This window comes from Lepidochelys olivacea (assembly GCF_965140295.1).
Source record: "Lepidochelys olivacea isolate rLepOli2 genome assembly, chromosome: 22".
NCBI classification, from domain to species: domain Eukaryota; kingdom Metazoa; phylum Chordata; order Testudines; family Cheloniidae; genus Lepidochelys; species Lepidochelys olivacea.
In genome coordinates, this window is record NC_140432.1 from 12,955,171 (window position 1) to 12,983,025 (window position 27,855).

At 45.0% G+C, this 27,855-nt stretch overlaps 1 protein-coding gene across 4 annotated transcripts in view; it reads right to left on the minus strand.

Moving 5' to 3' along the window:
• The window catches only part of GRAMD1B (GRAM domain containing 1B), a 226,579-nt gene that overhangs the window by 44,774 nt on the left and 153,950 nt on the right, over positions 1-27,855 (minus strand). For all 4 annotated transcript variants that reach the window (XM_084611625.1, XM_084611624.1, XM_084611626.1 and 1 more), the window contains one exon: positions 6,751-6,961. In XM_084611625.1, the coding sequence (XP_084467751.1) occupies positions 6,751-6,961 (211 nt within the window). The remainder of the gene's footprint in view (positions 1-6,750; positions 6,962-27,855) is intronic.

Genomic DNA, 27,855 nt, shown 5'->3' on the forward strand with positions numbered 1-27,855 from the left:
CACCCATCCATCCATAACTCATCATCATGGCATCTGGGTACCTGAGATGGAGAGGTTCTCATGCAGATTTCTTTACCCTACCTTACAACCCTCTGGGTACCGCAAAGGACAGGAGTGCCTGAAAAGTAACCCCCCACACACACACAATCAAACCAAAAGTAACAGGAAAATGTGGACTTTGCTTCCACTGAGGCTACTGAAATGAGCTTGCATGTGCCATAGACTAAGAGCACTGTAACAGAGATTTCACTCCCCTCTGCTGCAGCAATTGTAGCAGACTTAGTTGCATAGAGAACTCTGGATTAAGGTGGTGTCATTTTTTCTCTAGGTGAATTTCCCTCCAGACCTGAATCCTCTCTGGCTTTCTCCTGCATAATTATAACCCATGTTATAGTTTCTACAGGAAACTCAGTAGCTGGGCACATGCTCTTGTTTCTGCATTTATTCAACAGATCCACTGCCTATTATATTTCCTTTAACCTTTTTCAGATTGTAAATTCATCCTATTATGTTTATTCCTATATTAGGGGTTCATTTTCTAGGGACTCTGTTTTACTTCTGCCAAGGTTTGGTTTGATGCATGGGAATATTTTTAGGGTAAGCGGGAACTTTAGAAGCAGCAATAAGATCTTGCAGAAATGACCTGAACCTACATCAGGTTTCCCTAAACTTCTTCCTGAGCCTCCAGTATCCTGCCATTAGTCTGCTCTCAGAGCTCCTATGGAAGAACTCCAAGAGGGGAGAGAGATTAGAGAGAGCACAAACTGAAGGGAAATGGATTATGGGGTGTAGGAGCCCAGGAGAGAGAGAGAGAATAGGAGGTATGTATGGTGGAAGCACATGTTACAGGAAGCTGAAGGAGGAAGACTATTGTGGCTTCGGGAACGTCGACAGACTTCTCCTCCTGTGCACCAGAATAACAAGCGTCAGAGAAACCTCACAATTTGACAGGTTTCAGAGTAGCAGCAATGTTAGTCTGTATCCACAAAAAGAAAAGGAGGACTTGTGGCACCTTAGAGACTAACACATTTATTTGAGCATAAGCTTTCGTGAGCTACAGCTCACTTCATCGGATGCATTCAGTGGATGCATTCTCACAATTTGAAATAACCCAGGACATTTATATAAGATGAAGATTCCTGCTCACAGCCTCAGGAGCCTAAGCTTAAAACTGGCTCCTGGCTTCATCTCCAAAGCGGGTTGTGCACTGATTTCTTTACAAGGTGGGAAGGAGTCGGGATCAAGGAAAGAGTCCAGAAGAATCAGCAGGTGGTTTAAAAAAGAAAGAAACAAGTTCTTACTTTGATCAGGTTAAGTCTGTCATACTGGAAAAAGAAATTGTCACAATTAGAACTGAAAGGAGAAAAGGAAATAAATAATATCTATCATAAACGGTGGAAATAATCACACACACGACTGAGGAGAGCTTCCACTGACCCACACGACATAGTGCTACATAGGCACAGAGGGGCAGATGCCGGGGTATCACAGCACACAGTTACTCATCTTCGGCAGCCAGATAACACTTCTCATGGCACCTTGATGAGGGAGGGGACGGGGCTCTTTAACAAGTCTTTTCTTTATATCCTGCTACATCTCTCCAAGTGCTTGCTCGGATTAGCAACCATACCGTGTGTAATGGCAGCTCTGCTTAGGGAGATTAAAGGGAATACTCTGGGTAGGAGGCAACAGATCATTCATTTTCTGCATGAATTTCAGATTGTTGGCAAGTACAACAGGGGTGGTCCTACTCCCCATGGAGTCAATGGAGGTCTTGCCATTGATTTTAATGGGAGCAGGATCATACTTTGCTCTTCTATAGTGCTGCTGCCAGAGGACTCCAAAGCACTTCATATATTGTAAATAATTCAGCTCCACAACACCTTCCAGGAGGCATGGAAGCACCATGATCCACATTTTACAACTGGAGAAACTGAGGCACGGAGAGGTGAAATGACCTGCCTAAGGTTACAAAATGAGTTAGTGGCAGAGCTGGGACTAAAACCCTGAAGATTTGACTCCCAGTCTAACCACTAGGTACCTTTCCCTTTTAACACTACCCAGTTACCAACTACTGAATTTCCATTACCAGGCTGAAGCTTCAGAGACTAAGGGTATGTGAGATTCCCAGCTCAGAAGACATACTCGTTGGAGACAGACACTAAACACAGAATGTAGCTACAACAGCATGAGCAGTATGGTTCATGTGGGGAGAGGGGGCTAGCTGCCCCAACTACGTGCCTGCCAAAAACCCTAGACACATCCTCAGGTCAGCTAGCCCACCCCTCAGCTTTTGCTGTCCCACAGCTATACTCTGTTTTGAATGCACTAGCTCGATGAGAGCTAGCGTGAGCGTCTCCATAAGCAGGGGGTCACACCCCCATCTCCCAGTGCAGACATACGCTGTATCTCAAGCACCTGTTTGTTTTAACCGGTGGTTCTCCAGAGGGCTCAAAAGGCTATGTCGTACATGGAAAGTTATGGAATCGGCTCCAACATGCCACCCAGGTCCACGATAGCTCGAACCTAATGACCTTCAGGACACATTGTAAAGCTCTTCCTTCCTATAAAACCTAATAAATAAATAAATAATATTTTTTGGTATTACTGTAACACCTAGGAGCTGTCGTCATGGACCAGGACCCCATGGTGCAAGGTACTGTACAAACTATATTGACAATATAGATCTATTTTACCCTTACCATTCAGACTCAGCACTAGGGGGTGAGTGGGATTAACGGACTCTGAGTGGGGTCACCCCTTTTTATAGGGAAGAGGAAAAAAAATTTTAAAAAAACCTGTTTATGCTTTAACAGCAAAGCAATAGCTTCTATCCCATGCGTAGTGAATATACCGGCTGGCTGGCAATCTAAGGCTGAGGTGGAGCAAAGTGTTTGCTTGCTGTACTGGTGGACTGTCTGAGTTTCACCTGTTAGCAGTTTGGATGGGGAAGAAAAGAAACTTCCTGAAAAGCATTATTAAAGGCTTATTCAAATGTTTCAAAATGACAAGTGAAGTGGCTCCCTCTGATGGCGGAACTGTGTCATGACAACTAACAGGAAACGGAAACATTTCTCCAGTACTGTACAACAGTTAGCAACTGTATAAACACAGAGTCAAATTCATGGGCTCAAGCCGGTTCCCCACCCTTACCAATCTGATCTGCTTTGCATAGGAAAGTGGCATATTTTTCTGCTTGCAAAAGAAAAAGCTGAAATAAAACAATAAGAGGTTGAGAGATGAAATATGAATTTCTTCATCCTGCATGTCTCTGTGTTCCCATACATTGCTGTCTTTCACGATCCCAGCCCTGGACAGACACATCCTCATCTGAGCTGAGAGAGGAATTCAGTCCACTACTTTCATTAGCCCTGGGCTTCCCCTCCCCATTAACCCTGATCCACAACCAAACTCTCCTGAGGTCAGAAGGGGTTTCACGCTTCGTAATCAACTCCACCGGCTCCACCTCAGCACAGCTAGCTTGTAAAGGCAGAGATGGACACAAACTGCATGAGGTACTGGGACATGCCTGTCTGTCCACTGGGGAATGTGCTCAGAACTCCTTTGTACCACCTATTCACCATCCACATTTCAGAACTCATCTCAGGTTTATTGCACTGTTGTTCTCTCTAATATCGTTTAGAATATTTTGTTCTCATGAAAGCCAGAGTCAGACAGGAAGTGGATTAAGCGGACACCTTGGTGAGTGTTTTGCACATACATCTATGCCAATGCACCTCCACCCTGACCTGCCATTCCAGTGGAGAACTTACACAGTACTCTCCCAATGCACCTCCACCCTGACCTGCCATTCCAGTGGAGAACTTACACAGTACTCTCCCAATGCACCTCCACCCTGACCTGCCATTCCAGTGGTGGCCAATGCTCCCCTTTCAGACATATCCCAGCACCACCTATCCCACTCAGACAGTTCTGCTAACGCTCCTCCCTTTGCAGACCCAGCAGAGCTCTCTGCTATTCTGTCTGGGGTTCCCCACAGGATTCTTTTCAATCCACCTCAATCCTGATTTGCAGCAACATGTTACACAGGCAACATCTCCTGAGCCTAGACCAACAATAATGCAAGGCTGAGCCAAATTTTCTGATGTGAACCAATGGGGGACTAAGATAGGACCATCGGTTTCAATGTCCACTGGGAACTAGCCCAGCATTTGAAGCCAAGGTCTCCCCTGGGGAAAGACCAGAATTTTGGGACAGAAAGACATTCAATCTGTTTCACTTTCGGGCTTTATCCCCTAATCATCCCATCACCTGTTTTATTTTTTTATGATCTCCAGGCAATTTAGTTGTTGCTCAGATTTGCAAAAATTCAAACCCAAATATCCTTCCCCTCTGGGAGTTGGTTTCTTACCCTGATGAGAGACATTTTCCATTCATACCTTTCAGAGTGAGCCCATGAATTCTCAGGGTTCCTTAGGAAGCAGGTCTATTCTAAGGGGTACAGCTGTATTCTTTCGAGGTCACTGATCTTTAATATTCATTTCACACAGAAAAACACTCTGAGTCCAGCCTGACTGTGATCAATTGTCATGAATCCCCCACCTCAGAAATGGCAAGTGCCCAGTCATAAAAGTAGTGGAGAAATAACAGAGACCAACCAGCAGGTCTCAAACCTCTAAAAAGTTATGAAGTGGGAAGAGGAGAAAGATGGTGCTATGGAGCTATATTAAGCATCACAGCCTGGACGTCTCACTCTGCAAACTGAAAACGAGTCAATATAAGGTTAAAGAAAAGCAAATAGCAAAATAAATAAACTACAGGATCAAACATAAGTAAAATAAAGGAGTGTAATGAATGGGCCAGTTCTCATGCCACGTGAATGAATATTAATGAAATCCCAGTGACTTCAAGCGAACCCAGCCTCACAGCTACAGGTGTTGGGGTGAGTGGCCGCTAACACTCCCGCAGAAGCACTGGGAGAATGTCCCATTCCGGGGAGCGTTTCCCAGTTCCTCGGGGAGGATTTCTGAGTGTTAAGACAATTCTATGGTGGAGAATGGGGGAGAAGAGAGAAAGCTTACTTTAGAGAGGCGCTTGTGTGACTAAATCAGAAAGAGAGCATGCAGGAGGGAAGAGAGAGAAATTAAAACAAACAAAACACGATTCACAAAACAATAGGAGGAAAACCCAGAAACACAACAGGAAACATTATCTCCTTCCTTTTCCTGGTTCAAATGGGCCTTAAATAAATATAATGCTGTCGTAGCAAGTGGGCTGGCAGATCAGAAGACCAAAGTCCTCTAGCACAGCACACGCAGTGGTGATGCAAGCTTCCCCTTCACTGCCCCTTACAAATGGGACACACTTCATCTGATGGGACCTCCTCTTGGGCAAAAAAGGAGTTCAGTCTTCACGGACTAGTGAATTTGGGGCTTCTCTGCTGGGACTGACAATGAAAGTGGCAAGGATAACGGTTTGGAGGGAGAGGGGGGTATTCTGTGTGACACAGACAATTAACCAATGATGAACCGGGCTGAGAATCCACCAGCTCATTTCATACAAGCCGGAACGGTACAGATGTGCAGTCGCTGGTGATGTTCTGATGGCATTCAAGGCAAAATGTTTCACCTCATGAATTTTGAAAAGCCACATACACTTCTGAGCAGTGAGCTTTCTTTTGACAAACCCTAGGGCTGGCATCAAAGCTCCTGTTCTGTTCACACATGCCTGGGAATCTGTATGTCATAAGGCTACACTGACCACCTTTAACAAAATCAGCAGGTTGGACAGGCCCATCCCAAATCTCCTTGCATGCCCCCGCCGAGCAATTTTCCCTGTCACTCTGTCCATACAGTGAGGCTCACACTGCAGTTGGCTCCAGTAAGGTCGTGAAAATGATAAAGCCAGCCACCTTCTGGACTGCGGGTACCTGCACTATGAGGGGAAGCAAAGGGCTTTTTACACAGCTCCTTCAGCTTGACGGTGTCAGGACACACCGTGGGCGGGGGGGTAGCTATGGAGAGGCCATCTATGTCAGCTTCTTCTTTCCTTCCTTCCTGCCATGTCCTTTTCCTTAGGAAAAGGAGCCAGTCAGTGCAATACAGCCATCAAGAAGATGCAAAGCGGTCGCTGGGGGGCCCTGGTAACAATAAGCAAAATCCACCCTGCTCCCAGTTTGGATGGGATACACTGGTTGTGGGTAATCCTGCAGCCAAGAAAGCCTGGGGTTCTGGGTGGACGAGAGCCCCTGAATCCATTTATGGTCTTAAATGGGACTGAAGTGGTGCCTAGGACCTGTGCCAGCTCTCTGTGCAGCCTGTACTTCACCCTCAGCAAACCAGAAGCTTTTCAGAGCCCCTTCTGGAGCCCTCCTCCTCAGTTTGTGCCACAGAAACTCGTGGTGAACAGCTGAAAAGGGAGGTTCATTACAGCTGGCTTTCGAGGTCCCGCCAAGAACCGTGCAGGTTCCAGGGAAAGGGGACACGGGTTCCAAAGCTTCAGCCCACAGAAGCCATTACAGAGCTGCAGTGTGGGCACACTTGCTAGAGCAACTGGTATCTCGTGGTCTGAGCTTAGTGGAGGGGAGACAAGGGTGTATTTAGCACATGCTCAGCTCTGTCCCAACCAGTCAAGTGCCCCTATAGCCAATGGGCACCTCAGCGAAGGTTCTCGGGTAACAATGAGGGAAGGAGAGATATGCAGAGAAGAAAGGCACAGAACAAAGAGTAAGTACAACACTCGAGTGTATATGGGGGGTGGGAGGGGTGATCCTCGGGTCACACTCCTCACCTTGGAGTTCTTGGCCCCACTGCGGCCTGACTGAGCGGAATAGCTGCGCTGCACACACTGCTCCGGAGTGGAAGGGGATTTGTCTGACGAGTGGTCTGAGCCTTTCTCCACCATGGCGTCTCCTTGGGAGTCCTGTGGGGTCGGGGACCGGGAACGTTTGCGCAGGATGGGGGAGCAGGCAGGCGTGCTGCGGTTCGAGTTACTGGCAGTGCTGGGTGGAGAAAGAACACAGTCAATAACCATATGCCAAGAGGAGCTGAAGCAAAGAACAGCTATTTTATCCACAGCACGTTTAGGTTGGGACAAGGGGAGGTAGTGCCATGTGGCTCCTCTGTATGCGCTCTGGCCAAACTTTCCACACTTGGCTTCCTGAATCTAGACACCTAAAGCCAACTTTAGGACTTGTCTACATAGGAAACATACCATTATAAGCTAAAGTGTGACTATAAACTAATACAGTTATAGCTGTAACGTCCTGTGTGGACACACTTATTCTAGTATAAGAGGGCCTTTTTTGTTTGGTTTAGCTTATGTCATTCGGGAAGGGGTTTAAGCTAAACTGAAAAAGCCACCCTAATTCCAGAATGAAAGTATCTACCCTGAGGGTTCATACCAGTATAACTACAGCTGTGCACCTATACTGATATAACACAAAACTTTCCTTATAGACAAGCACTTAGGCTCCTAAGCAAATGGTCTGATTTTCAAAAGATGCTGAGCACTCACAGTTCTCAGTGAGGTTACTAGAAGTGGCAGGTACACAGCTTCTCTTCAAAACAGACCAGCTATTTAGGTGCCTAAATATGGCATCAGGTCCCTAAATTATTGCCTACACTAGAAAGGGCTTGCTGATTTAACTCTCCTAACAAACCTCCCTAGTTTAGACACGCTTATACCAGTTCCCCAAGCAAACTAGCAAAAGGACTTTTTTGCTGGCATAACTGCATCTACACTGGGACTTTTGCCAGCACAGCAACATCAGTAAAAATAAATAAATAAATCACACCCCTTCACTGAAATAGCTAAGCCGGCAAAAGCTTTAAGTGGAGACCAGACCTAACTTTGGGTATATTCTGACCATTCTTACACAACAGATCTGGTCGAACACTGCAAAACCACCATACACAAATATCCATTTGAATTCTGAGTTAGATCCCATTCATGCCTCTTATTATTTCCATTTCACAAACATTTGGAATTTTTTGCCCAATAAAAATTATCCAGCATAGTGTGATTTTCTTCATACAGACATCTGGGGGATGTCTTTTCTTTCTATGAATATCAGTATGCACAGGCAAACAGGGGTATTTGTTTAACAACAAGGACATTTGCTGTTCATTATTCATTCTTTACTGGTAATTATTCCTCTTTTTAAAAAGCTCAAGTTATCCAGTCAGGAAGCTGAAACAGTGCTATATGACTTACATGACGAACAGTATACCATAAGTAAAGAACAGCGAACGGTTCATTAACAACCCATAGGCTGAACTTTGTGCACGTAAATTATACGGTGGAATTACCTATAAATACAATTGCAGAAATCAGGGTTGGTTTATGGACAGAAATAAAGGGCTAAATTTGTTGGATAATGTATTTCCGATGAGTAATTCAGACAGCTACATTATACAGAGATTATTCCCCTCACTATGACCCACAATTATACAGATGGGAGTAAAACAGTATTGCCAACCCCAGTTGTTCAAAAATCATGGATTATCTTAAAAATAATGAGATGATAAATACAGGGAAAGGTTATCCTACCATCACTGGAGATCTGGAAATGTGTATTGCCATGGCAGCACTCTATACCTATTGTTCACTAGCAGAAGCACAAGACTGAGCAAACAGTAAATCTCTGGGCTTTCACCTTGGAACTCTGTGAAACGGTTTCATTTTCACATACATAAGGGCAAACTAAAACTTCAGCTTTCCCACTTGAACTGTCTGCAATGTCAATCAGCTCCTCTGTAAAGCCCCTTATGGGATATGACTGGCCAGAGAGCATGTCGGAGGACAGAAGAACACAGACAGACACATTAATGGAGCAAGAGAGAAACAGAGAAAGAAACAGGAGTGTGGAAAAGAAAAAACCCATTAAAGAATGGACTCATCCTTTGTTCTATCCAATGTGGAGAGACTCAAGTTTGTGCTTAAGAATCAGGGAGATATGTGACAAACACTCGACCAGCTGCTGATTTCCCCATTTGCTTTTCTTTCTTACTCTCCCTCTTTGTTTGTTTTTATTATTGAGAAACCCATCCTCCCCAAAGGCAATCCACAAAATCTGATTCAGCTAAGAAGAACTGCACTGAAGACTATCTCAACTCCTGGAGGGTGACAGTATCCTAGACTGTAGAATGGCCCCATGCAGCCAGGATTCCTTGCTTCAAACCACACGTATAGGTGGCTGCCGTGGGATGTACCACAGAGAAAAAAAGAAATGAGGCTGGAAGTCCTCATCTGCTCCCATAGCTCACTGTCTCTGTGGTCATGCATGACTCTCCCCGCCCCAGCCTCCCCTGCCTATGAATCAGGGTGATTATAACTTTGCTCCATTCACATGTGACCCCAACCCAATGTCAGTGTAATGTGTAAATCGTCCCCAGCCCAATCTGCTTCCTAAGCTTTTTGAATAATGTTAACAGAGGGCCATGCTTCCACCAGTGGAAAAGAACAATGATGGAGGAAAAAAACATAACTATAGCCACGAAGAGTCTGGACCTAAATTTTCAGAAATGACTAGAGAGGTTGGTGGCTTCAGTCTGCGAGTATTCAACATGAGACACATCAAAGGGGTTAAATTTTCAGGGGGCAGGTGCTTAGCAATTTCTCCAAATCAGGCCCCCCTTAAGGAGTTGGGTGACCAAAATCACTCGTCACTTTTTAAAATCTTGGCTCTGGTTCTAAAATTGATCTGGTCCGAAGTATTGTTGGAGACCTTCTCAAGCCAGGTCTATACAATGGAGTGCCCCCACAAAGCATCTGGTTATTTATGTCACTACAGCAAAGACCCACTCACCATATGATCTTGGAATTTCTTTCTTCTTTCACCCCCTTCCCCATTGCAGTGGTGTACTGACACAGTAAAGCTGTACCACATCCCCATTCTATAATCTATCTACCTGTATTTATGTTTCTGAACACTCATCATGTACTTAAGAGTAGGAGGTTCCATTTTTCCCCAGTCAGTTTCCCATTAGACATGTTGACCTAATATTTGGAAACCATCAATTCTAAATCATTGCTCAAGAAACCAAAACTCCAAGACCTAACCTGGAGCGGGAGGAATTGTTTCTCACCCGTCCTAACACCATCACCTAACACCTGCTCTCCTGCTGGACTCCTCAGATGCCACACCAGGTATTCACTCTGCCTTTTGTGAGACCAACACTAGAGGTTATGTCCATTTCACTAACAGCCCAAAGGCCCTGTCAGTATTACAAGCATCAACACTGCTACTTTCAGACTTTTGAGACGGGTATTCTAGACTGTCAACTTCTACCTTACTGATGAACATGAGGCCTAGCTTCTGTGCAGAGCCTGGGTGAATAGCCTTTGCGCAACACCAGCTCAACTCTGCATGTTGCAATTTACGACGGACCTGGACTGATGCAGGAGTGGGTGGGCAAGATTCTGTGGCCTGCAATGTGCAGGAAGTCAAACTAGACAATCACGATGGTCCCTTCTGACCTTAAAGTCTATGAGTCAATTCAGAGTATAAAGTGTGAAAAATTCATGCAAATCACAAATAAATTGGAGGAAACTAAGATGTGTTCACAGATATTCTGTGAGAAGGAAGAGAAGTTATGTAAATTATTCACTGTAAATTATTCACTCAGATCTGTGAAATCCCAAATGCTTTTCTGAAGCATCTTCATTTTACAAAAGGAAAAACTGAGGAAGAGACAGATTAAAGAACATGCCCAACATCACACAACAAGCTAGTTGGACAGACATGAAGAAAACACAGGAATCCTGACACCCTGCTCTAACCTCCAGCCAAAAAACACACATAGGTTGCTGGAATTTTATGCAGTACTGCTGTCCTAAACAATTAATAATGGACAATGTTCAGGAAACCTCTCTGGAGCATGACTGCAGTCCAGGGTTGCCACATGGTTCTGAATGCTCTGTTCTCTACCACTTCCTGTTCTATCTGGCCACTGCTCAGGTATTCAGAAACCTAAATACGCTTGCAACATAGAGAAACTTCCAAAGGTTTAATCCATCAGGACTATACTAGAAATAGGGTCATTAAAACAAAGGATTGAGCAAAAGGAGATGTGTGTAACACCCACACCCACCCTCACCTACAAAGGCTTAATTATTTATCTGGCTTATGAGATATTGTCTGGACTTCTTTAACCTAGAAAGCCCATGAAAACAACAGGCTCTTTGCAAGATCCCAGCTGGTTCAGTTAGAATTGACTTTTTCACAGTATTTTTGGCATGAATGCTACCTCTCCAGGCTGAACAAAGGATGTGCCATGGTGCACTGTTTTAAATTAGTAGAAGCACTGCAGTGTGCCTAAGATCCCCAGTCATGAACCAGGCCACCTCACTGTGCTAGGCACTGTACAAACATGCAGCAGTTCATCAGAAATGTTTATGTCCACTTAAAGTTTGGATGAAAGTTCAGGATGGTTCTAAATGTTGTGTTCTGGGGTTACTAGGAACTCCTTAAATCAAGGTACTGAAACTTGACAATGAGGTACCTCAAACGTTGAGCTCTACTGATAGCATCCGCACTGCATAAGTGTTCCATAGCACTGCATCAACTTCTCAAGTCCCGTCTCTGACATGCACTGGGCGCAACATAAAATCTAGGATGGATTCTCTGAGGGAAGTCTCTTGTTTAGTTTGCTCCAGAACTCAGGTCAGGAACTTGAAATGCATGTCCCCAAGATATGATACTAAATCTGTCTGATCTGGTTCACTCATCCCTATTACAGCTGCATGAAACTCATTGACTTTCTTTGTAAGGTTTGTGCAAACTTTTCTCACCAGTTTCAGTTTGAGTGAGTTCAAACTTCACAAGTTTCACTTTGAGTTCCAGCTTCAAACAAAACTCCAAAACACAGAGAGAAATCCAATCAAAGTTTTGCTTGGTTTTAGCTTAAAACTATGAAAGAACATTTAACCTTGCCTGGTTTCCACTGGAAAGCATAAAACAGCCCTGATTAGCTCAAAACAAGACCTCCATGTATATGTGGAATTCAGCTCAGGTTTGCCACAAAGTTGGAGACCCTTTTGCCCGAACTGTCCAGAATTTCAGTTTTGTAATTAAACCCAGACTGAGGCAGCCTCATTTAAAGGTTGTAATGAAGGTTTTGCCCGAACTCCAACTTATAGATACAAACATATGTACGAAAATACAGACACATACAGTGTCTGCCTAGTTTTCAAATGGTGCTTTTGAGAGCAGAAACTAGTCCAGAACATTTACCATCTTCAAAGCGCTTTACAAAACATAAATCCAATCAGTTTGCACAGCATCTCTGTTAGGATTATCACCACTGCACAGACAGGGAAAATGAGAGAGAGAGATGGACTTCTCCAAGGCCCTACACTGAGTCAGTGGCAGAGTGGGGAGTAGGACTCAGGAGATTCTGGCTGCTAGTGTTATCACCTGATCATTGGACAACAGTGACTATCCCATTCCTGACATGGAGAGCTCTGCTGGAGTGCACATAATGTGTGCGAAGAGTCTGTTTATTCAGCCTTTCTATTCAAGCACAAAGAGGACAAGAACAACACACACATTACACAAGTGCGAAGCCCTGTCCTCACTCACCTCCCCCCCACCTCAGCCCCTGAAAAACTCTCCGCTGCTCCTGTTCACTCCCAGAGTTTTGAATCTGACCCAAGGAACAGCCATGACGAACGCTTTTTGTTGTTTCCATAGTGACCAAGGCCTGCAATAGAACCGGGAGTCCATGCTTCAAATGCCAAAATGGATTGACCCACTTTGAAAAATATAATAATAAATCATGCTTTACAGATCTCGCTGACCAGAGTCCGTTCAGACCCACAGATGCCTCAACAAGGTGGTCTTGAGAAGTTACTGTATATCACATTAGGTGACAGAACAAAAGTGATCCAGCCAGAGAACAAGCAAAGTCCCTTTATGGGATACATGGGTCAGGGAACATCTTTACATTCTGTGTCTGTACAGTGCCTAACACAATTGGGTCCCGGTCCATAGCCGGGGCTTCAAGGCACTACTACAAAACAAATAATAAACTAATAACGAGGGGATGGCTAGAGAGATAGGGAGAATTTCTGCTCCCACCTGCACTCAAGTCAATGGAGTGACTGCCTGTAACCTGGTTTAACATAGCACAGAATTAGGCCCTGCATCCAAGTGGCAGGAAAAGAAAACAGTCTATCCTCATTACATAGCATATAGAGAAGTTAACTGGTCACATTCAACCCTTGTGTAACTCCACTGAAGCCCATTAAATGAAATTACACTAAGAATGCACAGATGATGAGACAAAAAAACACCTTCTACTGGAAGATTGTCTGGAAAGGTTTGTATCCATGGACAAGTGGAGAATATACTGAACAGCAGTGTTTGTGAATGTTTACAAGTGACATCCATGTTCTAGAGGTATGCTTGCATCCCTTTGAGCAATAGAGAGACCCTCAGTACCACCGCTCTTGTCCTCCGGGGGTAACTCAAGCAGAACCTCTGGTTTTGATTGAGTTTTCTGACTAATTTTGAACCCAGGATGTTCAAGTGGTCTTGGAAATAGGCAAAATGAGTTTGGCTATCCTAAAATATACTGAAATCACACCACATGTCACTAAAATGAAGCCGCCTCTGGGTTAAAAAGAAACCATTTAACAGCCCATACCAACACTACCCTTAAAACAGTATTCTGCAGCAATGGCCCAAAACAATACGTCTTATGACTGTGATATTGCAGCATTTTGAGCTATTACTGTAAAATATCATAGTATTATTTTAAGTTACAATACCCAATTGTTTAAGAGAGGAAGTGAAGAATATTAAATCGATTTGAACCTGCCAGATGAAGAACGTGAACTAGAATTTATCCATGATGGTGATCATTACATTGCAAACAGTGCCAAGGAATTATTTTTTAATGTCCAAGACGTCTCATTTGCAAAAATGGCAACTTCAGCCACACAATGCTCTCGAGCAACATTGGGGTCACTCGTCATTACTGAAAAGGAAGACCGCCGCCTGCTGAATAACCAACACCACTTCCTGTAGCACCCCTGGTGTTCCTAAGAGGTCTCCCAGCTAAGCCTTGACCCAGCCCAACCCGCTCATCTTGGGAGAACTAACAGTATCCTATCCTCACAAATAAGAGAATATTTTAATATCGACTTCATCCGCACATCGCACAAGAAATATAAAACTTAGTTTAAATTTTACAAAACAAACACACTGCAGCTACTATCCCTACCTCTGGCTCCCCCAGTTTGTCCTGTCTGCTAGACTGTAAGCTCTTCATGGCAGGGAACAGTGGTTATTTGGGAATATTGTACAGTGCTGAGCACACTGGGCTTGATCCTGCAAGGTAGTGAGTTTCAAGTGCTTGTGTAGTTCCATTGACACACCTGAAATTAAGCATTAGATCAAGCCTACAATTGGTGCTACAAAAAATAAAAATATAATAATAAAGAAAACACGAAATCATAGTATGTTGGGGCCATTCAGAAAGGCTAATGTCAAAGCAATACCTCTTTATGGACTAGGAATGTGTAAAGAGAGAAGCATCTGGTCAATGAATAAATAAAAAGTTAGTTCCATGTTCAAAAGTTAGACGCGGACCCTTGTTATAAATTGTCTCCTCCACTTTCTACTTTGACATGGGTAGAACATGCCACCTATCTAGGTTTCTGTCATCTACTCATAGATAAGTGAGCCAGTCGGAATGAAATATGAAGCAATGAAAAGCACTGCTCAAATTCACACTAAATTCAAACGGAAACTTGTGAGAGACTCCAAAATACTTCGTTACTTCCCCTTCCATTCCCTGGCCTTTCCCCCCCTCCCGGCCCTTCATTTTTACTCCATCTCTGCCCTCCTGGATTCTACCCAACTGAGAAGTGCCACATACAGGTTAGACAAACATTTGTCAAGTATACTTAGCTCAGCCTTAGCTCAGGGAGATGGACGAGAGGAACTCGAGGTCCCTTCCAGCCCTACACTTCTGTGATTCTTCTGAGTGAGGTTGCTCTCAGCATTTCTGACCCAAGAGGGAGCAGAGATCTCTTGAGATTTCACAAGATTTCCTGCCCAGCTTTACACACCAAAGAGATTTGGGATAATTCAGATCTGAAACCAAGCTGCATGTACTTTGCCAATCCCCTGAACTTTTTGAAGTTCACCTATTTTTGCTACTCACAGTTTACGCAGGAGATTTCCTGACCCCCAGTCTCCATGAGCTGAACTCACTTGGCAGAACTGAAATTGAGGATATTGCTCAGTGATTAGAGGCTAGTGAAGAAATCTGGTGCTCCACACAGTATATACGTGAGACAGCATGGCCCAATGGGAAGGGCCTTGGACAAGGAGTCATGAAACTTGAGTTGTATTCCCAACTCTGGCACTCATTCTGTGTGTCACCCTCAGTTACCTCTCTGTGCCTTGGTATCTATGTCTATAGAATGGAAGATATACTTGCACATATTTGGAAAGTGCTTTGGACGGGCGGGGTCTATGGATGAAAGAATATTTATTATATAACCAGCTTAGCAGTGACTGAGCCCAGGCTTGTGTCTAACACTTAAAAGGGGCAAGGATCAATGCTTTATGTATACACGGGCAAAGAATTTCAGTACAGCTGAAAGTTAACAGATTGGCAACCCTCAAATTGAAGTCATCTATCTGCACACAAAGCAGAGAGTGTACCGGGAGCAGCAGCATAAACTACACCATCACCGATGTGCCTCAACCCTGACTTGAAGGTACCGCCTCCAGTGGTAAGATCAGAGTTACTCTCTGCAGCTTCCCTGCAGAAACTGTCAACAAGGCAGATAATAGTGCCATCCCTGAAGGTGGCTTTTCTGTGATATGGACTCGTGTCCAGTGGAAACAGGGTTGAGACTCACTAATTCATTTCATGCAGGCTACCAAACAGCCATCAGATGATGGTAACTTTTGGTCACTCCCAATCTGGTTTGGCTTCAGAGTGGAAACCTAAGAATGAAAATCTCTATATATACCTTCAACCTATCGCCCGAGCTTCCCAGTCACCCGTGTCTAGTAGCGATATATTGCTGTTATACAGACTACCCTTTGGGGGAAATCATATAAATTTAACAGGGTGAAACCCATAGGGTTGTACATAAATTACACAGCATTCTATGAGCATCTCTCTATAAACCTATCAGAGTGTGGGATCCTTTTGACAGAATTTTTAAACAACCCTATAGACTTAAACAGAGAATTAGATCCTGGCCATAGAATGCTAGAAGTTGGTTTAACATTTCTATTGGAAAGGTTTTCATTCTGTATGAAATTCTACAACATATTTACATAGGCACAAGATAAGATTAATCAAATTTCATGCTTCAAGGTTTCTCTGCAGGTGTCAAGAAGGAATTTGCCCTCCACCCACTCACAGCATTGCATAGTCAGTCAAATGTATTCTTAATAATGCCATTGCTTTTCTGTGAATGCTCTGATATTGGTCACTGCTAGAGGCAAAACATCAGACCTGGTGGATGAAAAGTCGGATCTCTCAAGGAAATTCCCATCTTGCTGTGTTTGAAACAGAGCACTACTTGCTCCCCTGTTCCCAGCCCACAGTGGCTAGCAATACTTCTGGAGATCGCAGAGAAGAGATGGGAGATGCTTTCAAAGCACCAGCAACAATCTGGTAGCAGTGTAACGTAGGATGGTGACTTGTACACCCAACCTCCATTAATGATATTGTCAACACAAAAATCATATTTTTATCAAGCACTGTTCACCCTGAAGGAGCACAAAGCACTTCACACATTATTTACTGAAAATCCCATCCCCACTACTGAAATACAGCCATGTCTGTGGTAGAGTGAGGCAAACCACCCACCCGCACATAATGTGATGCATCAACAGTGGAGGGAAATTTGTCTGTCAAACTTCTTCAGAGATGTGCTTAGCAGACAGGTTATTGGTTTCTAAGTTCTCCACTGAACAGTCCCCACACAGGCAGGGGCACTGAACTCAATGTCTATTACTTAATAAGGATGAAGTGAAACTAACTGGGATATGAATTTGTACTGAACTTGTGCTCCCTGTGTCCCCACTATAGAGTTGACAGCTCTTGTGGTTTTATCGTGAGTCTCGGAATATTTGGTACTTTTCTGAAAGGCCCAGAACCTGGGGTCCCTGTGCTTACAGGAGAATTGCAGCTTTCATTAAAAAGAAAAAATATATATATTTCTAGCTATCCGGGTTGTGGAGAAAAATTGCAACCAGAATGCAACCTAAAGGTTATAAAAGCAAAAGACAAATAAACAGAAACCCAAATTTTATTTTTCATCTCATGATTGGGGAAGCGGGGCACTGTGGGGGGCACAAAAGGCTGACTTGATTTTTCAATGCTTGGAACAGGCGATACTGTCCCTATAGCAATATTCACGGGTAGGTATGTGGAGGAGTTGCCACAAAAATCCAATTCAATGCTAAATAACAATGTTGTTCTTTGGACGGAGACCTGTACGTACACCTCACAGTGGTAACAGTATGACCACATAAGATGAATGACCAGGTACCCTTGCTTCCCATCCCACTCCCCCTCCCGCAACGTTCCCCCAACAAGGAGAAAACCGTAATCGGGGGAGGGGGATGAACCTAGCAATGCTAGAGTCTTCCTGGACACATTGCATTCTTCTGGCGGGGGGAGGGATTTGTAACAGATTGATGAATGCCTAAAGGCGCCTCATGCCACATCATGCTACTGACAACGCGGGGGTGGATAGGGAGATTGTCTTTCACAGGACAGGAAGATGAAGCAAGAGGCTGACATCCTCCCACTCAGTACCTGCTGCTCATATGGATCGTCTTTCATAGGCTAATGGAAGCTGCTGTGATCTTCAGAACTGGTTAATGGGGATCAAATCAATTTCCTCTGCTGGTCACCTGATGCTGCTCCAATTTACTGTCCTAGAAATATCAATATTCCAGTCCCCCGTCCCCCACACACACCCTGCCTGGCAAAGCAACACTCCCAAGGTAAATGTTAACAATAAGCCAGGTTAAGGGGCTGCCCAGTGTCAGAAGCCAGCAGTGCAGACACATGGAATCCGGCAGAGGTGAAAACACCTATTAGGTCATGCACAGGCCACCCCCCATTGGGGACTGGTGCAGGATTGTTTTTGACACAGCATATTCTCTCTTGCTTTGTTCAGCTTTAGTTTTAAACGAGTCGGGCAGCTGGGGGGGGCGCTTCCCTTGACAGAACATTTCCCAGCCTGGCACAAAATTATTCCTAAAATTCAGCATTAAGTTTCCTTTGCTTAATTTCATATTGCTGGACCAAAGTCGCAGCTCCACTGTAACTCACTCAGTTAAAAGGACTTACCCCAGAGATGCATTTGGCTCACACTGTGTATGTCTGTCTCTGTTAAAGAACAGAGCAATTTCTGCGACAGAAAGGGCTATATTATCAACCAGCTGATTACAGAAAAGCAAATAATTTTTCTCAGGGCAGAGGATTTGTAAGTGTCCCACTATTGCTAAACACTGACAGTACATTCAGTCCTGCTTCCCTATCATCCCCCTATCAGACACAAGCCACCTGTGCGGACCCTGGCCTGTAAAGTAATACTATACACACACTGCCTTCCCCCATCATTGCAAATATATAAACAGGGGAGGATGGAATGCAAAGAGGAGACAGAGAGTGTGCGTGTGTTGTAGCCAGGGAGCACATGGGTACACACACATCCCTGCAGCAGCTCTGGCTGCTGCTCCATGACGCATTGCTAATTCAACCATCTCTCTGTCTTGGGTCCCCTTCCACCTCTCTCAATCCTCCCAGATGTTTAGACCAGCAGCAGCCTCCTTTCTCAGAGCTGGAGCAGGGGGCTGGGAGAAAGGAAAGGGAGGGCTGGCAGGATCCGACTGATCGTGTCATTTTCAGCAACTGAAATCACTGCTTCAGCAATTCCATTGCAGGGGGTGGGGGGATTACCCCAACAAGAGGGAAAAACAAAGCATCTCTGCAACATGATGTCACACTCGCTGCTAATCTCCCACCGAAGAGAGACGAGCAGCAGCAACCAACATGGACTCCAGATTTAATCTGCCTGGAAAGCGTATGTTCAGGCAGGAGATTTCTTCCTCCACCCCCAGCAATCCCGTGCAAGCCCACAGCGCCCAGAAGGTCTCTCCCCCATCCACATACGCTGCAAACAGAGCGCACCACACACAGAGAGGCAGAGAGAGACGCACAAGCATCAGCAGAACGAAGAGGAGAGGAGCACTAACCTGGTAGCCATTGGGGACCGTAGCACAGCGCAGAGCCGCTAGGAATTCATTCATTCATGCAGTGGTGTGTGGGGGGAGGGTACTCACCTCCTGGACCATTTCAAAGCCCTTCTCTAAAGAAAGAGGTGGGTGGGGGCTCAGTGGCTGAGCGAGCCCCCTCTGTCTGCAGCGCTGCAGAGCTCTGGGGTCCCTGGCATAGCTCTGTTTCTCCCCCTCCCCCACCACCCCAGCGATGTGGGCTTTTTGGTTATTTTATATATCTATCTATTGTTGGGCTGTATGTATGGAGGGCGCTCTGCCTCTCTCCCTGTCAGGGTGTCTCACACACAGCTGCTTGCTCGCTCTCACACGCACGCACACATCCACACACACGCACAGAGTCTGCTGGCTGGCTGCTGGTCGGTTTACATAATGCAACCCCTTTGGTGCAGTCAGCCTCCTCAATTATTCACGTCTGTCCTGAATGGTGCGCTGCCAGGGCTCTGGTTTTATACAACGCTCCTCTGAACCTCAGAGAGTGCCGTCCAGCCAAGATGAAGCTTACAGGGGAGGTTTGCAGGGACACCTCCCCGTTAAAAACCCTATGCATGCACACACACTAAATATACTCTGTGGAAGCTCCAAACCTTGTCTTTCACCAACAGAAGTTGGTCCAATAAAAGGTATTACCTCACCCATCTTGTCTCTCTCCTAGATAATATATTATAGCCATACAGACACTCCCCGGGTTACGCAAGACACTACTTACGCAAATTCGTGCTTATGGGAAAAGTTTTGTGAGCTAGAAATAGGAGGGTTGGGGGGTTTTTTTGGCGTAACGTTCGGGTATACATTTCCGACTCACACAAAATTCGAGTTACGCAAGGCTTCCTGGAATGGAACGATTGCTTAAGTCGGGGAGGATCTGTATATCCCTACCTGCTCCTCTCATCACCACTACTTCAGACTATTAAAACTAATGGGAGAAAGTTCAAAACCTATCTGACTTTTACACCACCCAGGGCTTGTCTATCTAACAGGGAAGTTTTAGCTATTATACCGGTATAGTTAAACAACAGTTATACCAGCCTATCCCCCAGCATCAAATCTCATGGGAGGTTTTTTCAGTTTATCTTAACCCCACCCCTTTCAAAGCAACATTAACTAAACCCCAAAAAAGGCCCTCTTATATGAAAAAGGGCTTGTCTACACAGCAAAATTAATTACAATAGTTATTACGCTTTCAAGCCAATCCCAACCTTAATCTGAAATAACTCGCAAGTGTAGACAAGTCCTTTCAGAGTGTCCAAGAAAGAGGTTGTGTCCGTATAACGACGGCAGTTTAAATTCACATCTTAGCTTATACAGGTATGACTTTGGCCTCTTAGCTTCCTTTTGTTGCATTTTACTCACTCCCCATCATGACTGGGGTGGGTCAGTTTCTCTTTTGTTTATAATCATTTACACCTTTCACTTCCAAATGCAGGAAGGGGCTGATCCCTCAAGGTGCTAAACACCATCAACTCTAGTCAAAATTACTGGGAGTGGAAGATGCTCAAAACCCAGCAAAAGTGCTCAGTACCTGGCAGGATTGGGCCACCCCACAATCCACTAATGTCTGGGCTGCAAATACTGTAGGGAATTTTAACTTGAAAATGCAGATTAGTAGCATTGTCTTCTTTTAACTTTAGGCAAACATTTCCATTATACATGGAATATCCATACACCTTTTTCTGGCTTATTTTAATTCACTTCCAAACGGGATTTAACTAATTCAGCAAAAAGGAACTCAGAATAAGAGTGCCCACACACAAATTACTCAGGAATAGTAATTCCAAGACAGTTATTCCTGAATAGCGACATCATTGCAGAGAAGCCCTGAGGCCCACCACAGGAGTAAACACTAAAATGAATCTTACCCCTCAGCCATCTTCAATTATTTTCCAGCAGTTTATTGTTAAACATTGTACGTTAACAATACACACTATTTATTGGTTGTCAGTAGCATCTTCAATATGCGAAGCACTTTCCTAAACAGAAAAGCAGGCACAATCCTTGCCTCCAAGAGCTGACAAATAATAGTCTTGCCCATATACATACACACATGCACACGCTTGTCTCATACTATCACAATGTTCACATTGCTACGCTGAGTAGCTTTGCTATGTTATTGCTGCGATTTAGCTCATGAATTACACCTTACGCTCCCTATTGTTTGTGGTACAGTACTGCCAATCCCAAGAATTCAAACATCATGAGTCAGAGCCCCAAATCTCATGAGACTGGCTTAAAAATCGGAAGATTTTATTTAAAAAAAAAAACAATAAACTGGGATTTCTTTTTATTTGTCTTCTGGTATTTGAACTTCAGGGTCCACCCAGATCATGTTTTCAAGCTTGTCTATGCAACCATGTGAGGGCCAGAAACTTTCACGAAGACAAAAAGGGAAACAGATTCTCATGTGATTACAGGACTACAAGTGCTCGGACTTTGAGAGAAGCACCAAATAACATAAGACACGATAACAATTGTAAGAGTTGGCAACATTGTGAGTCACTTCACCTTATCCGGTAATATCTGAATTTAGCCACCATCTGTGCAAAGGATCCATAAAGGACAGAACTTTCCCCCCATGTGGAATTGCACTGACGTTCCCCAGGACAGGGTACAAGCCTAAGGATCCATCCACAGAATGAGGCTTTAGGTCCCAGTCCTGCAATTCTTTGTGCATGGGCTGACCTTGCACCAACATGCAGCCCCATTTAAATCAAAGGGACTCCACAGAGCATAATGCAATGCAGAAGCAGAGCCCTAAGACTTTAATTTATTGGACCATATCTTAATGTTTTTTCCCTTCTGTGAAGTGCGTGGTACACTTCTGGCAACTGTATAAATCAATAATAAAAAGCACAATGGGGTTCTTCATGGTGGTGCTTAAGTACTTCCACAATACAAATAACAATACTAAACAGTAATACTGCAGTATCTCTCTCTCTCCAGGTACAAAAACAGGGTGGAACCATAGTGCCACCCTAGTTAAGGTTGCATGTAGATTTTCATTTTAATGGGGTGAAAGCGTTCTATAAGACCAACATCCTCTCCCCTCCAAAACAAAACAAACAAAACAAAACAAAACCTGTTTACAATTATTTCAAAAAGCACCAAACGGCCAACATCTTTTTGGTGTCCAATGCTTTTGTATAACCCCTTTTGAATACGTAGTAGAGCAGTCTGAAGTGTGAAATAAAATGTGTGAGAGTCACTGCCATGCCTCGTTGGAAAGGATGTGTGTGAAAAGTTGCAACACATTTTGTATGAATAATTAGGTTTTTAAAGTGACTGTTTTTGAATGTCCACGTAAGAGGAGGTATGACATAAGATATGACGACAGCATAGGAGTTATAGCAACACAATAATAGTGTGTTTAGGAGGATGCAGTGTTGCAGACATACCGCTTACTATTACTGCACCCTAGAGGACGCAACTGTAATCTACCCTAACACACTGAATCTCATTCCCTCCCTCCTCCCCCTACCCGGGGCCAGACCACAGATTTGATTTAAAGAGTCTGCTCTTACCTTTGAGCTAATGAACCTGTTAATTTAGGCTGTACTAGAGGTTCATGCTGTTCGAGCTGTTCGAGTTCTCAGATTGAACCCCTGCAGACACATTTGGGGATTTGAATATCTACAAACCCCTGACAGTTGGAATGAGCTTTTCTGCCCAGAGGAGTGTGTAATCCATGCTAACAAAGTATATGTGGTTTTGTCCCCCTCTAGTGGCTAAATGATATGTGATGATGCCGTTACTTGAGTCAATCACAGGGAAATGAGCCCTGGACGTTTGCATTTAGAGCAGTGATTTTCAACCTTTTTTCATTTGCAGACCCCTAAAAATTTTTGAATGGAGGTACAGACCCCTTTGGAACTCTTAGGCATAGTCTGTGGAACCCCAAGGGTCCATGGACCACAGGTTGAAAACCACTGATTCAGAAGCATGAGCTGCTACTGCTTTGGCAAAAGGACTAGGACCATTAGGACAAAGCCAGGAGCAGACTCATAAACCTCAACATGTGGTGTTGCCACTACTGAGCAATGAAGAGCCATGCTCCGTGAGCAAGGGATATACAATATTTTCAGCAGAAGTGATTCAGAGCATTCTGGATTAGCCACGGTATCTTGCAGTGGTGGCATACAAAATGGGGTCAAGATATTACAGCTTGACAATACTTTGGACATGCATTAGCTCATCTCCTCACTCACTCACTGCTGGCCCTGTCTGGCCAGAGCCATAGTCTCCCCCATAAAAGTCCCACATTCATATACCTCCCTCCTCCGGTCAAATTAGGGCTCATCATGTAAAACTTTAATGGTGGCCTCAGTGTACTATAGCAGAATTATTTTCTCAATGAACGGACTGTGTGACAATTAAATGTGTCAATCTGCTGATACAAGGGAATGTGAGGTCACCATCAAGGTTTTTCATGATAGAGTGAGTTAGATGAAATCAAGGTACATATGGTCTTCTACTGTGTACTGGAGATGAAGTGAATGCCTTTTGGAGTGTGTTATCAAGAGCACTCTAGGCAACATGAAGATGGCAAGCAGTAAGACTTTCCCCTTAACTTGTTACTTTCATGCTTTCAAGGATTTGTGCCCATCCTGATGCAATCTTAACTGTCATTAATTTAGTTCTGTTTAGGATAATACACAAGGTAGGGAGAGTGATGGGTGAACGACAAACCTTTCAGGGTACAGAGAAAAGTTCAGCTACCAAACTACTTGTGTCTAATAAAATTGGGCACTTGTATTTCCAGCCCTAGATGGGAGCCATGAAAATAAAAAGTGATTTTAAATAAAAAAAAGTTCATTCAACTCAGACTTATTTCTAGTGATGTGTAAAGATCAAAATATTTGATAGTTCAAAGAACCCAGAATCTCAGATGCTTTCACAACCCTTATGAGACCTGCAAAATTTGGCTGGTACTCTCACAACAACAAGCTGTCTCATTACATTTCAGTCTCTTCCTGCTAGCGTTCAGGTTAGAAATATTGTGAAGACAGCACCTCCCATGGTATTTTGGTGGTACTAGTCTGGAACCAGGAAGTGCAGGGGACTCTGCAGAATGAAAAGTAATCGTGGGGAGTGGGGGAATTATTCAAAAACTTTTTGCAACCTAAAACTAAAAGTATCAGTTCAAGCTTGGTTTAAGTGCTGGGGAATTCTTATTTTATCTGAATTGGTTTGTGCCTACCCTTGCATTTTATGATTCTGGAAACTTCCACCTTCAATGATCAATGCTTTCTCAGTTAGGACCTCGCCTTTTTGAGGCTCAAGACCTCAATCCTAGAAGGATCAAGATGCAGCGCTTGAAATCAAAGAATAAAGAGTGGAGACAGGCCCAAATCCTAACCTTGGATCTGAAAAGCCCAAAACTCTAGGAAGGTTTGGAATATAGCTTTCTATAATGGATCAAAGAAAAACTCTAGCTCCACATAGTTCTGATTCTGGGGGGTTTGAAACCCAAACCTGGATACAAATTTTGTGGCTCAAGTCATACCCATCTTTAGCAAGGACAAAATTAGCTAGATTTAGGGTTCTATTTAGCTGTATCACTTAAGAATTTAATAATGTAAGTCCTAAGGTTAGGGCGAGGGTAGAGATGTTGGGCCAGGTTCAGCGTTTAGCATGACCCACGGACAGTGTCTAAGGTGATGGCCACAATGCAACCTGAAGATAAGAGTTAGACTACAGGACACAAGGTTTTGGAACAGGGCAGGACTGGATTATGTCATAGGTTGTAGCATAGTCAAGGCTTTGTTTCAGGGATTTCATAGTGACCAGACAATGTGAGCAGATTAGTGTTACGGTGCAGGTTGTAGGACTAGAGCTACGGTTCAGGGTTGAGAACTAGCGTTAGGACTAGATATTTAATGCTGTAGGGATAGGGTCTTGAATGCTGAGCGTAAACATCGTATGAAGTGTCCCCAAACCCTAGCACTAACTGGGGGAGTGACAGTACCACATAATTAATTAATCCTCTGGAAAGGAGAAAAACACTCACAGCAGGGGTACTCGGGTAATGCAGACCTGCTTTGAGGATGTTTTATACAGGGTGGGCACTTCTCTGGCACGCTGCTTAGTGCTTACCCTGATGCATGACTGTACCACTGCTGCCTGCTGAAGTCAGGCATTCAGGCTGCCGGGGCTGGCTTCTGTTCTGCTGTCTCAGACCCAGCTGTAATATAAGCTTACTCATTAATATTGCACATCTCAGGTGATGGGAAATGACGCACGGTCCAGGTAATTAAAGGCCAAGGCTGATGATGGATATGCGGGAGGCAGTCCAGTAACGGTACATTTGGGTCTATAAAGATACGGCTGGTGCTGAAGACAAACTTTGTATTTAACAGGGACATTTCTACCCTCTTCACACAGGGTATATTTGAAGCATAAAAATGGACATTGGGATTTAAAAAGCTTGCCTATAAAATCTCCATGAGAAATGAATGATCTGAATTGGAAACAAAGAACCCCCCTCCTTTTGACCTCTGTTTCTTTGTCCAATTTCTGAACAGGACCTATTTTAAATGTTTAATGTCTTTGGATCCCCCCCCCCTTCTGTTTCTGGCCTTCACCCAAAGGAGACATGTCAGAAATCTCATGAGAGGGCGCATCTTCAAGGGATCTCTAGCCCAGTTTTGCATTCTCAGGAGTTGCAGATCATCTGGATAGGATTAACACTTTGCACATAGATAGCATTTTTTTTCATGTGAGCGTGTCCAAATGGCTTTACAATAGGTAGGTATCATAATTCCCATTTCAAATGGGGAAATTGAAGCATGGCTGGAGGGATAGTCTGGACCAAATCACAAAACATCTCAGTGGCAGAGGCTGAAAGAGAATCGTAGCATCCCAACTCTATCCACTAGACCCTGCTATTAAATCCAAACTCTCAGCCCTGTGAGGTTAAACTTTTACTAGTCTCTATAAAGTAAACTTGTCTCCAGAGCCACCCACACTATCTGCCTCCAGCTACAATATGTAGAAGTAAATGATCAGGCATGCACAGCACATTTAGTAACAGCTTGTGAATGTGACGTGGGCAAAGAAGAGAGAATTCAAAGAAAGTTGTCAAATGATGCATTTGTGGAATACGGAAGGAAGAATCCAAGGCTTCTTCATGCCAGGCACCACCCAAGAGTGGGAGGGAAACCCCAGCAAGTATGCCTTTAAGAGGCAGAAACCCAAAAGTAGCTGACCCTAACCCTGACACACACAACTCCTGCTATCCAGACTACCTGCTCCCTGGTGTACAGAGCTGGATCAACCTGTTCCCCAATCCATGAAACAAGCAATTTTAAAACCAAAAGAGTTAAGAGAGTCCAGGAAGATTCTGTCCCACTCCCCAGCACAGGGGTGGGCAAACTTTTTGGCCTGAGGGCCACATCGGGTTTCCGAAATTGTATGGAGGGCTAAGTTAGGGGAGGCTGTGCCTCCCCAAACAGCCAGGTTTGGCCCAGTCTCCGACTGACCCCTCCCCCTGCTTCTTGCCCCCAACTGCCCCTCCAGGACTCCTGCCCCATCCACCACCACCCCCCGCTCCCTGTCCCCTGACAGCCGCCAGACCCCTCTCCCCCTGCCACCCCATCCTCTCATTCCTGACTGCCCCCCTCGCCCCGGGACCCCTGCCTCATCCAACCACCCCTTCTTCCTCACAGCCACTGGAACCCCTGCCCCCATTCAACCCCCCTGTTCCTCACCCGCTGACTGCCCCGACCCTTATCCACACCCCCGCCCTCTGACCACCACCCCGAACTCCCCTGCCCTCTATCCAACCTCCCGGCTCCCTGCCCCCTTACCGCGCTGCCTGGAAGTGCTACGGCCACACCGCCCAGAGCACCAGGACAGGCAGCCGTGCTGCCCTGCTGGAGCCAGCCACGCCACCGCGCAGCACAGAGCACCGGGTCAGGCCGCGGCTCGGCAGCCGTGCTGCCCTGCTGGAGCCAGCCACGCCACCGCGCAGCACAGAGCACCGGGTCAGGCCGCGGCCCGGCAGCCGTGCTGCCCTGCTGGAGCCAGCCACGCCACCGCGCAGCACAGAGCACCGGGTCAGGCCGCGGCCCGGCAGCCGTGCTGCCCGGCAAGAGTTTGTCGCCACGCTGCCCAGAGCATTGCACCGGTGGCACAGTGAGCTGAGGCTGCGGGGGAGGGGTAGGAGGCTAGCCTCCCGGGCCAGGAGCTCAGGGGCCGGGCAGGAGGGTCCCGCAGGCCGTAGTTTTCCCACCTCTGCCCCAGCGCATAAAAATGCCTCTGTCCCAACTCAGAATATTACACATGTTCTAGCCTTTTCCCAATTGACGGAACAGGCTCAACACCCTTTCTAGTATCCAGGGCAGGCTTTGCCCAGTCTGAAGACCATAGTACAGGCTCTCCCTTTCCCTCTAGGAATATGAAATGGTGTCTGTTCCACATCAGATGCATGGAATGGGCCCAGCTTTCTTCCTGTGTATAATATGTGCCTTAGTCCCAGGGTATAGAACAGGCTCAGCTTTCTCCCGAGTTCATAATACTGCCCACACACCAGGGCACAGAATCTGCTCCTTTCCTGCTGCATGTTATGGAATCCATCTGCCCACCAGATCATGGATTCTGTTCCCTCCATAACA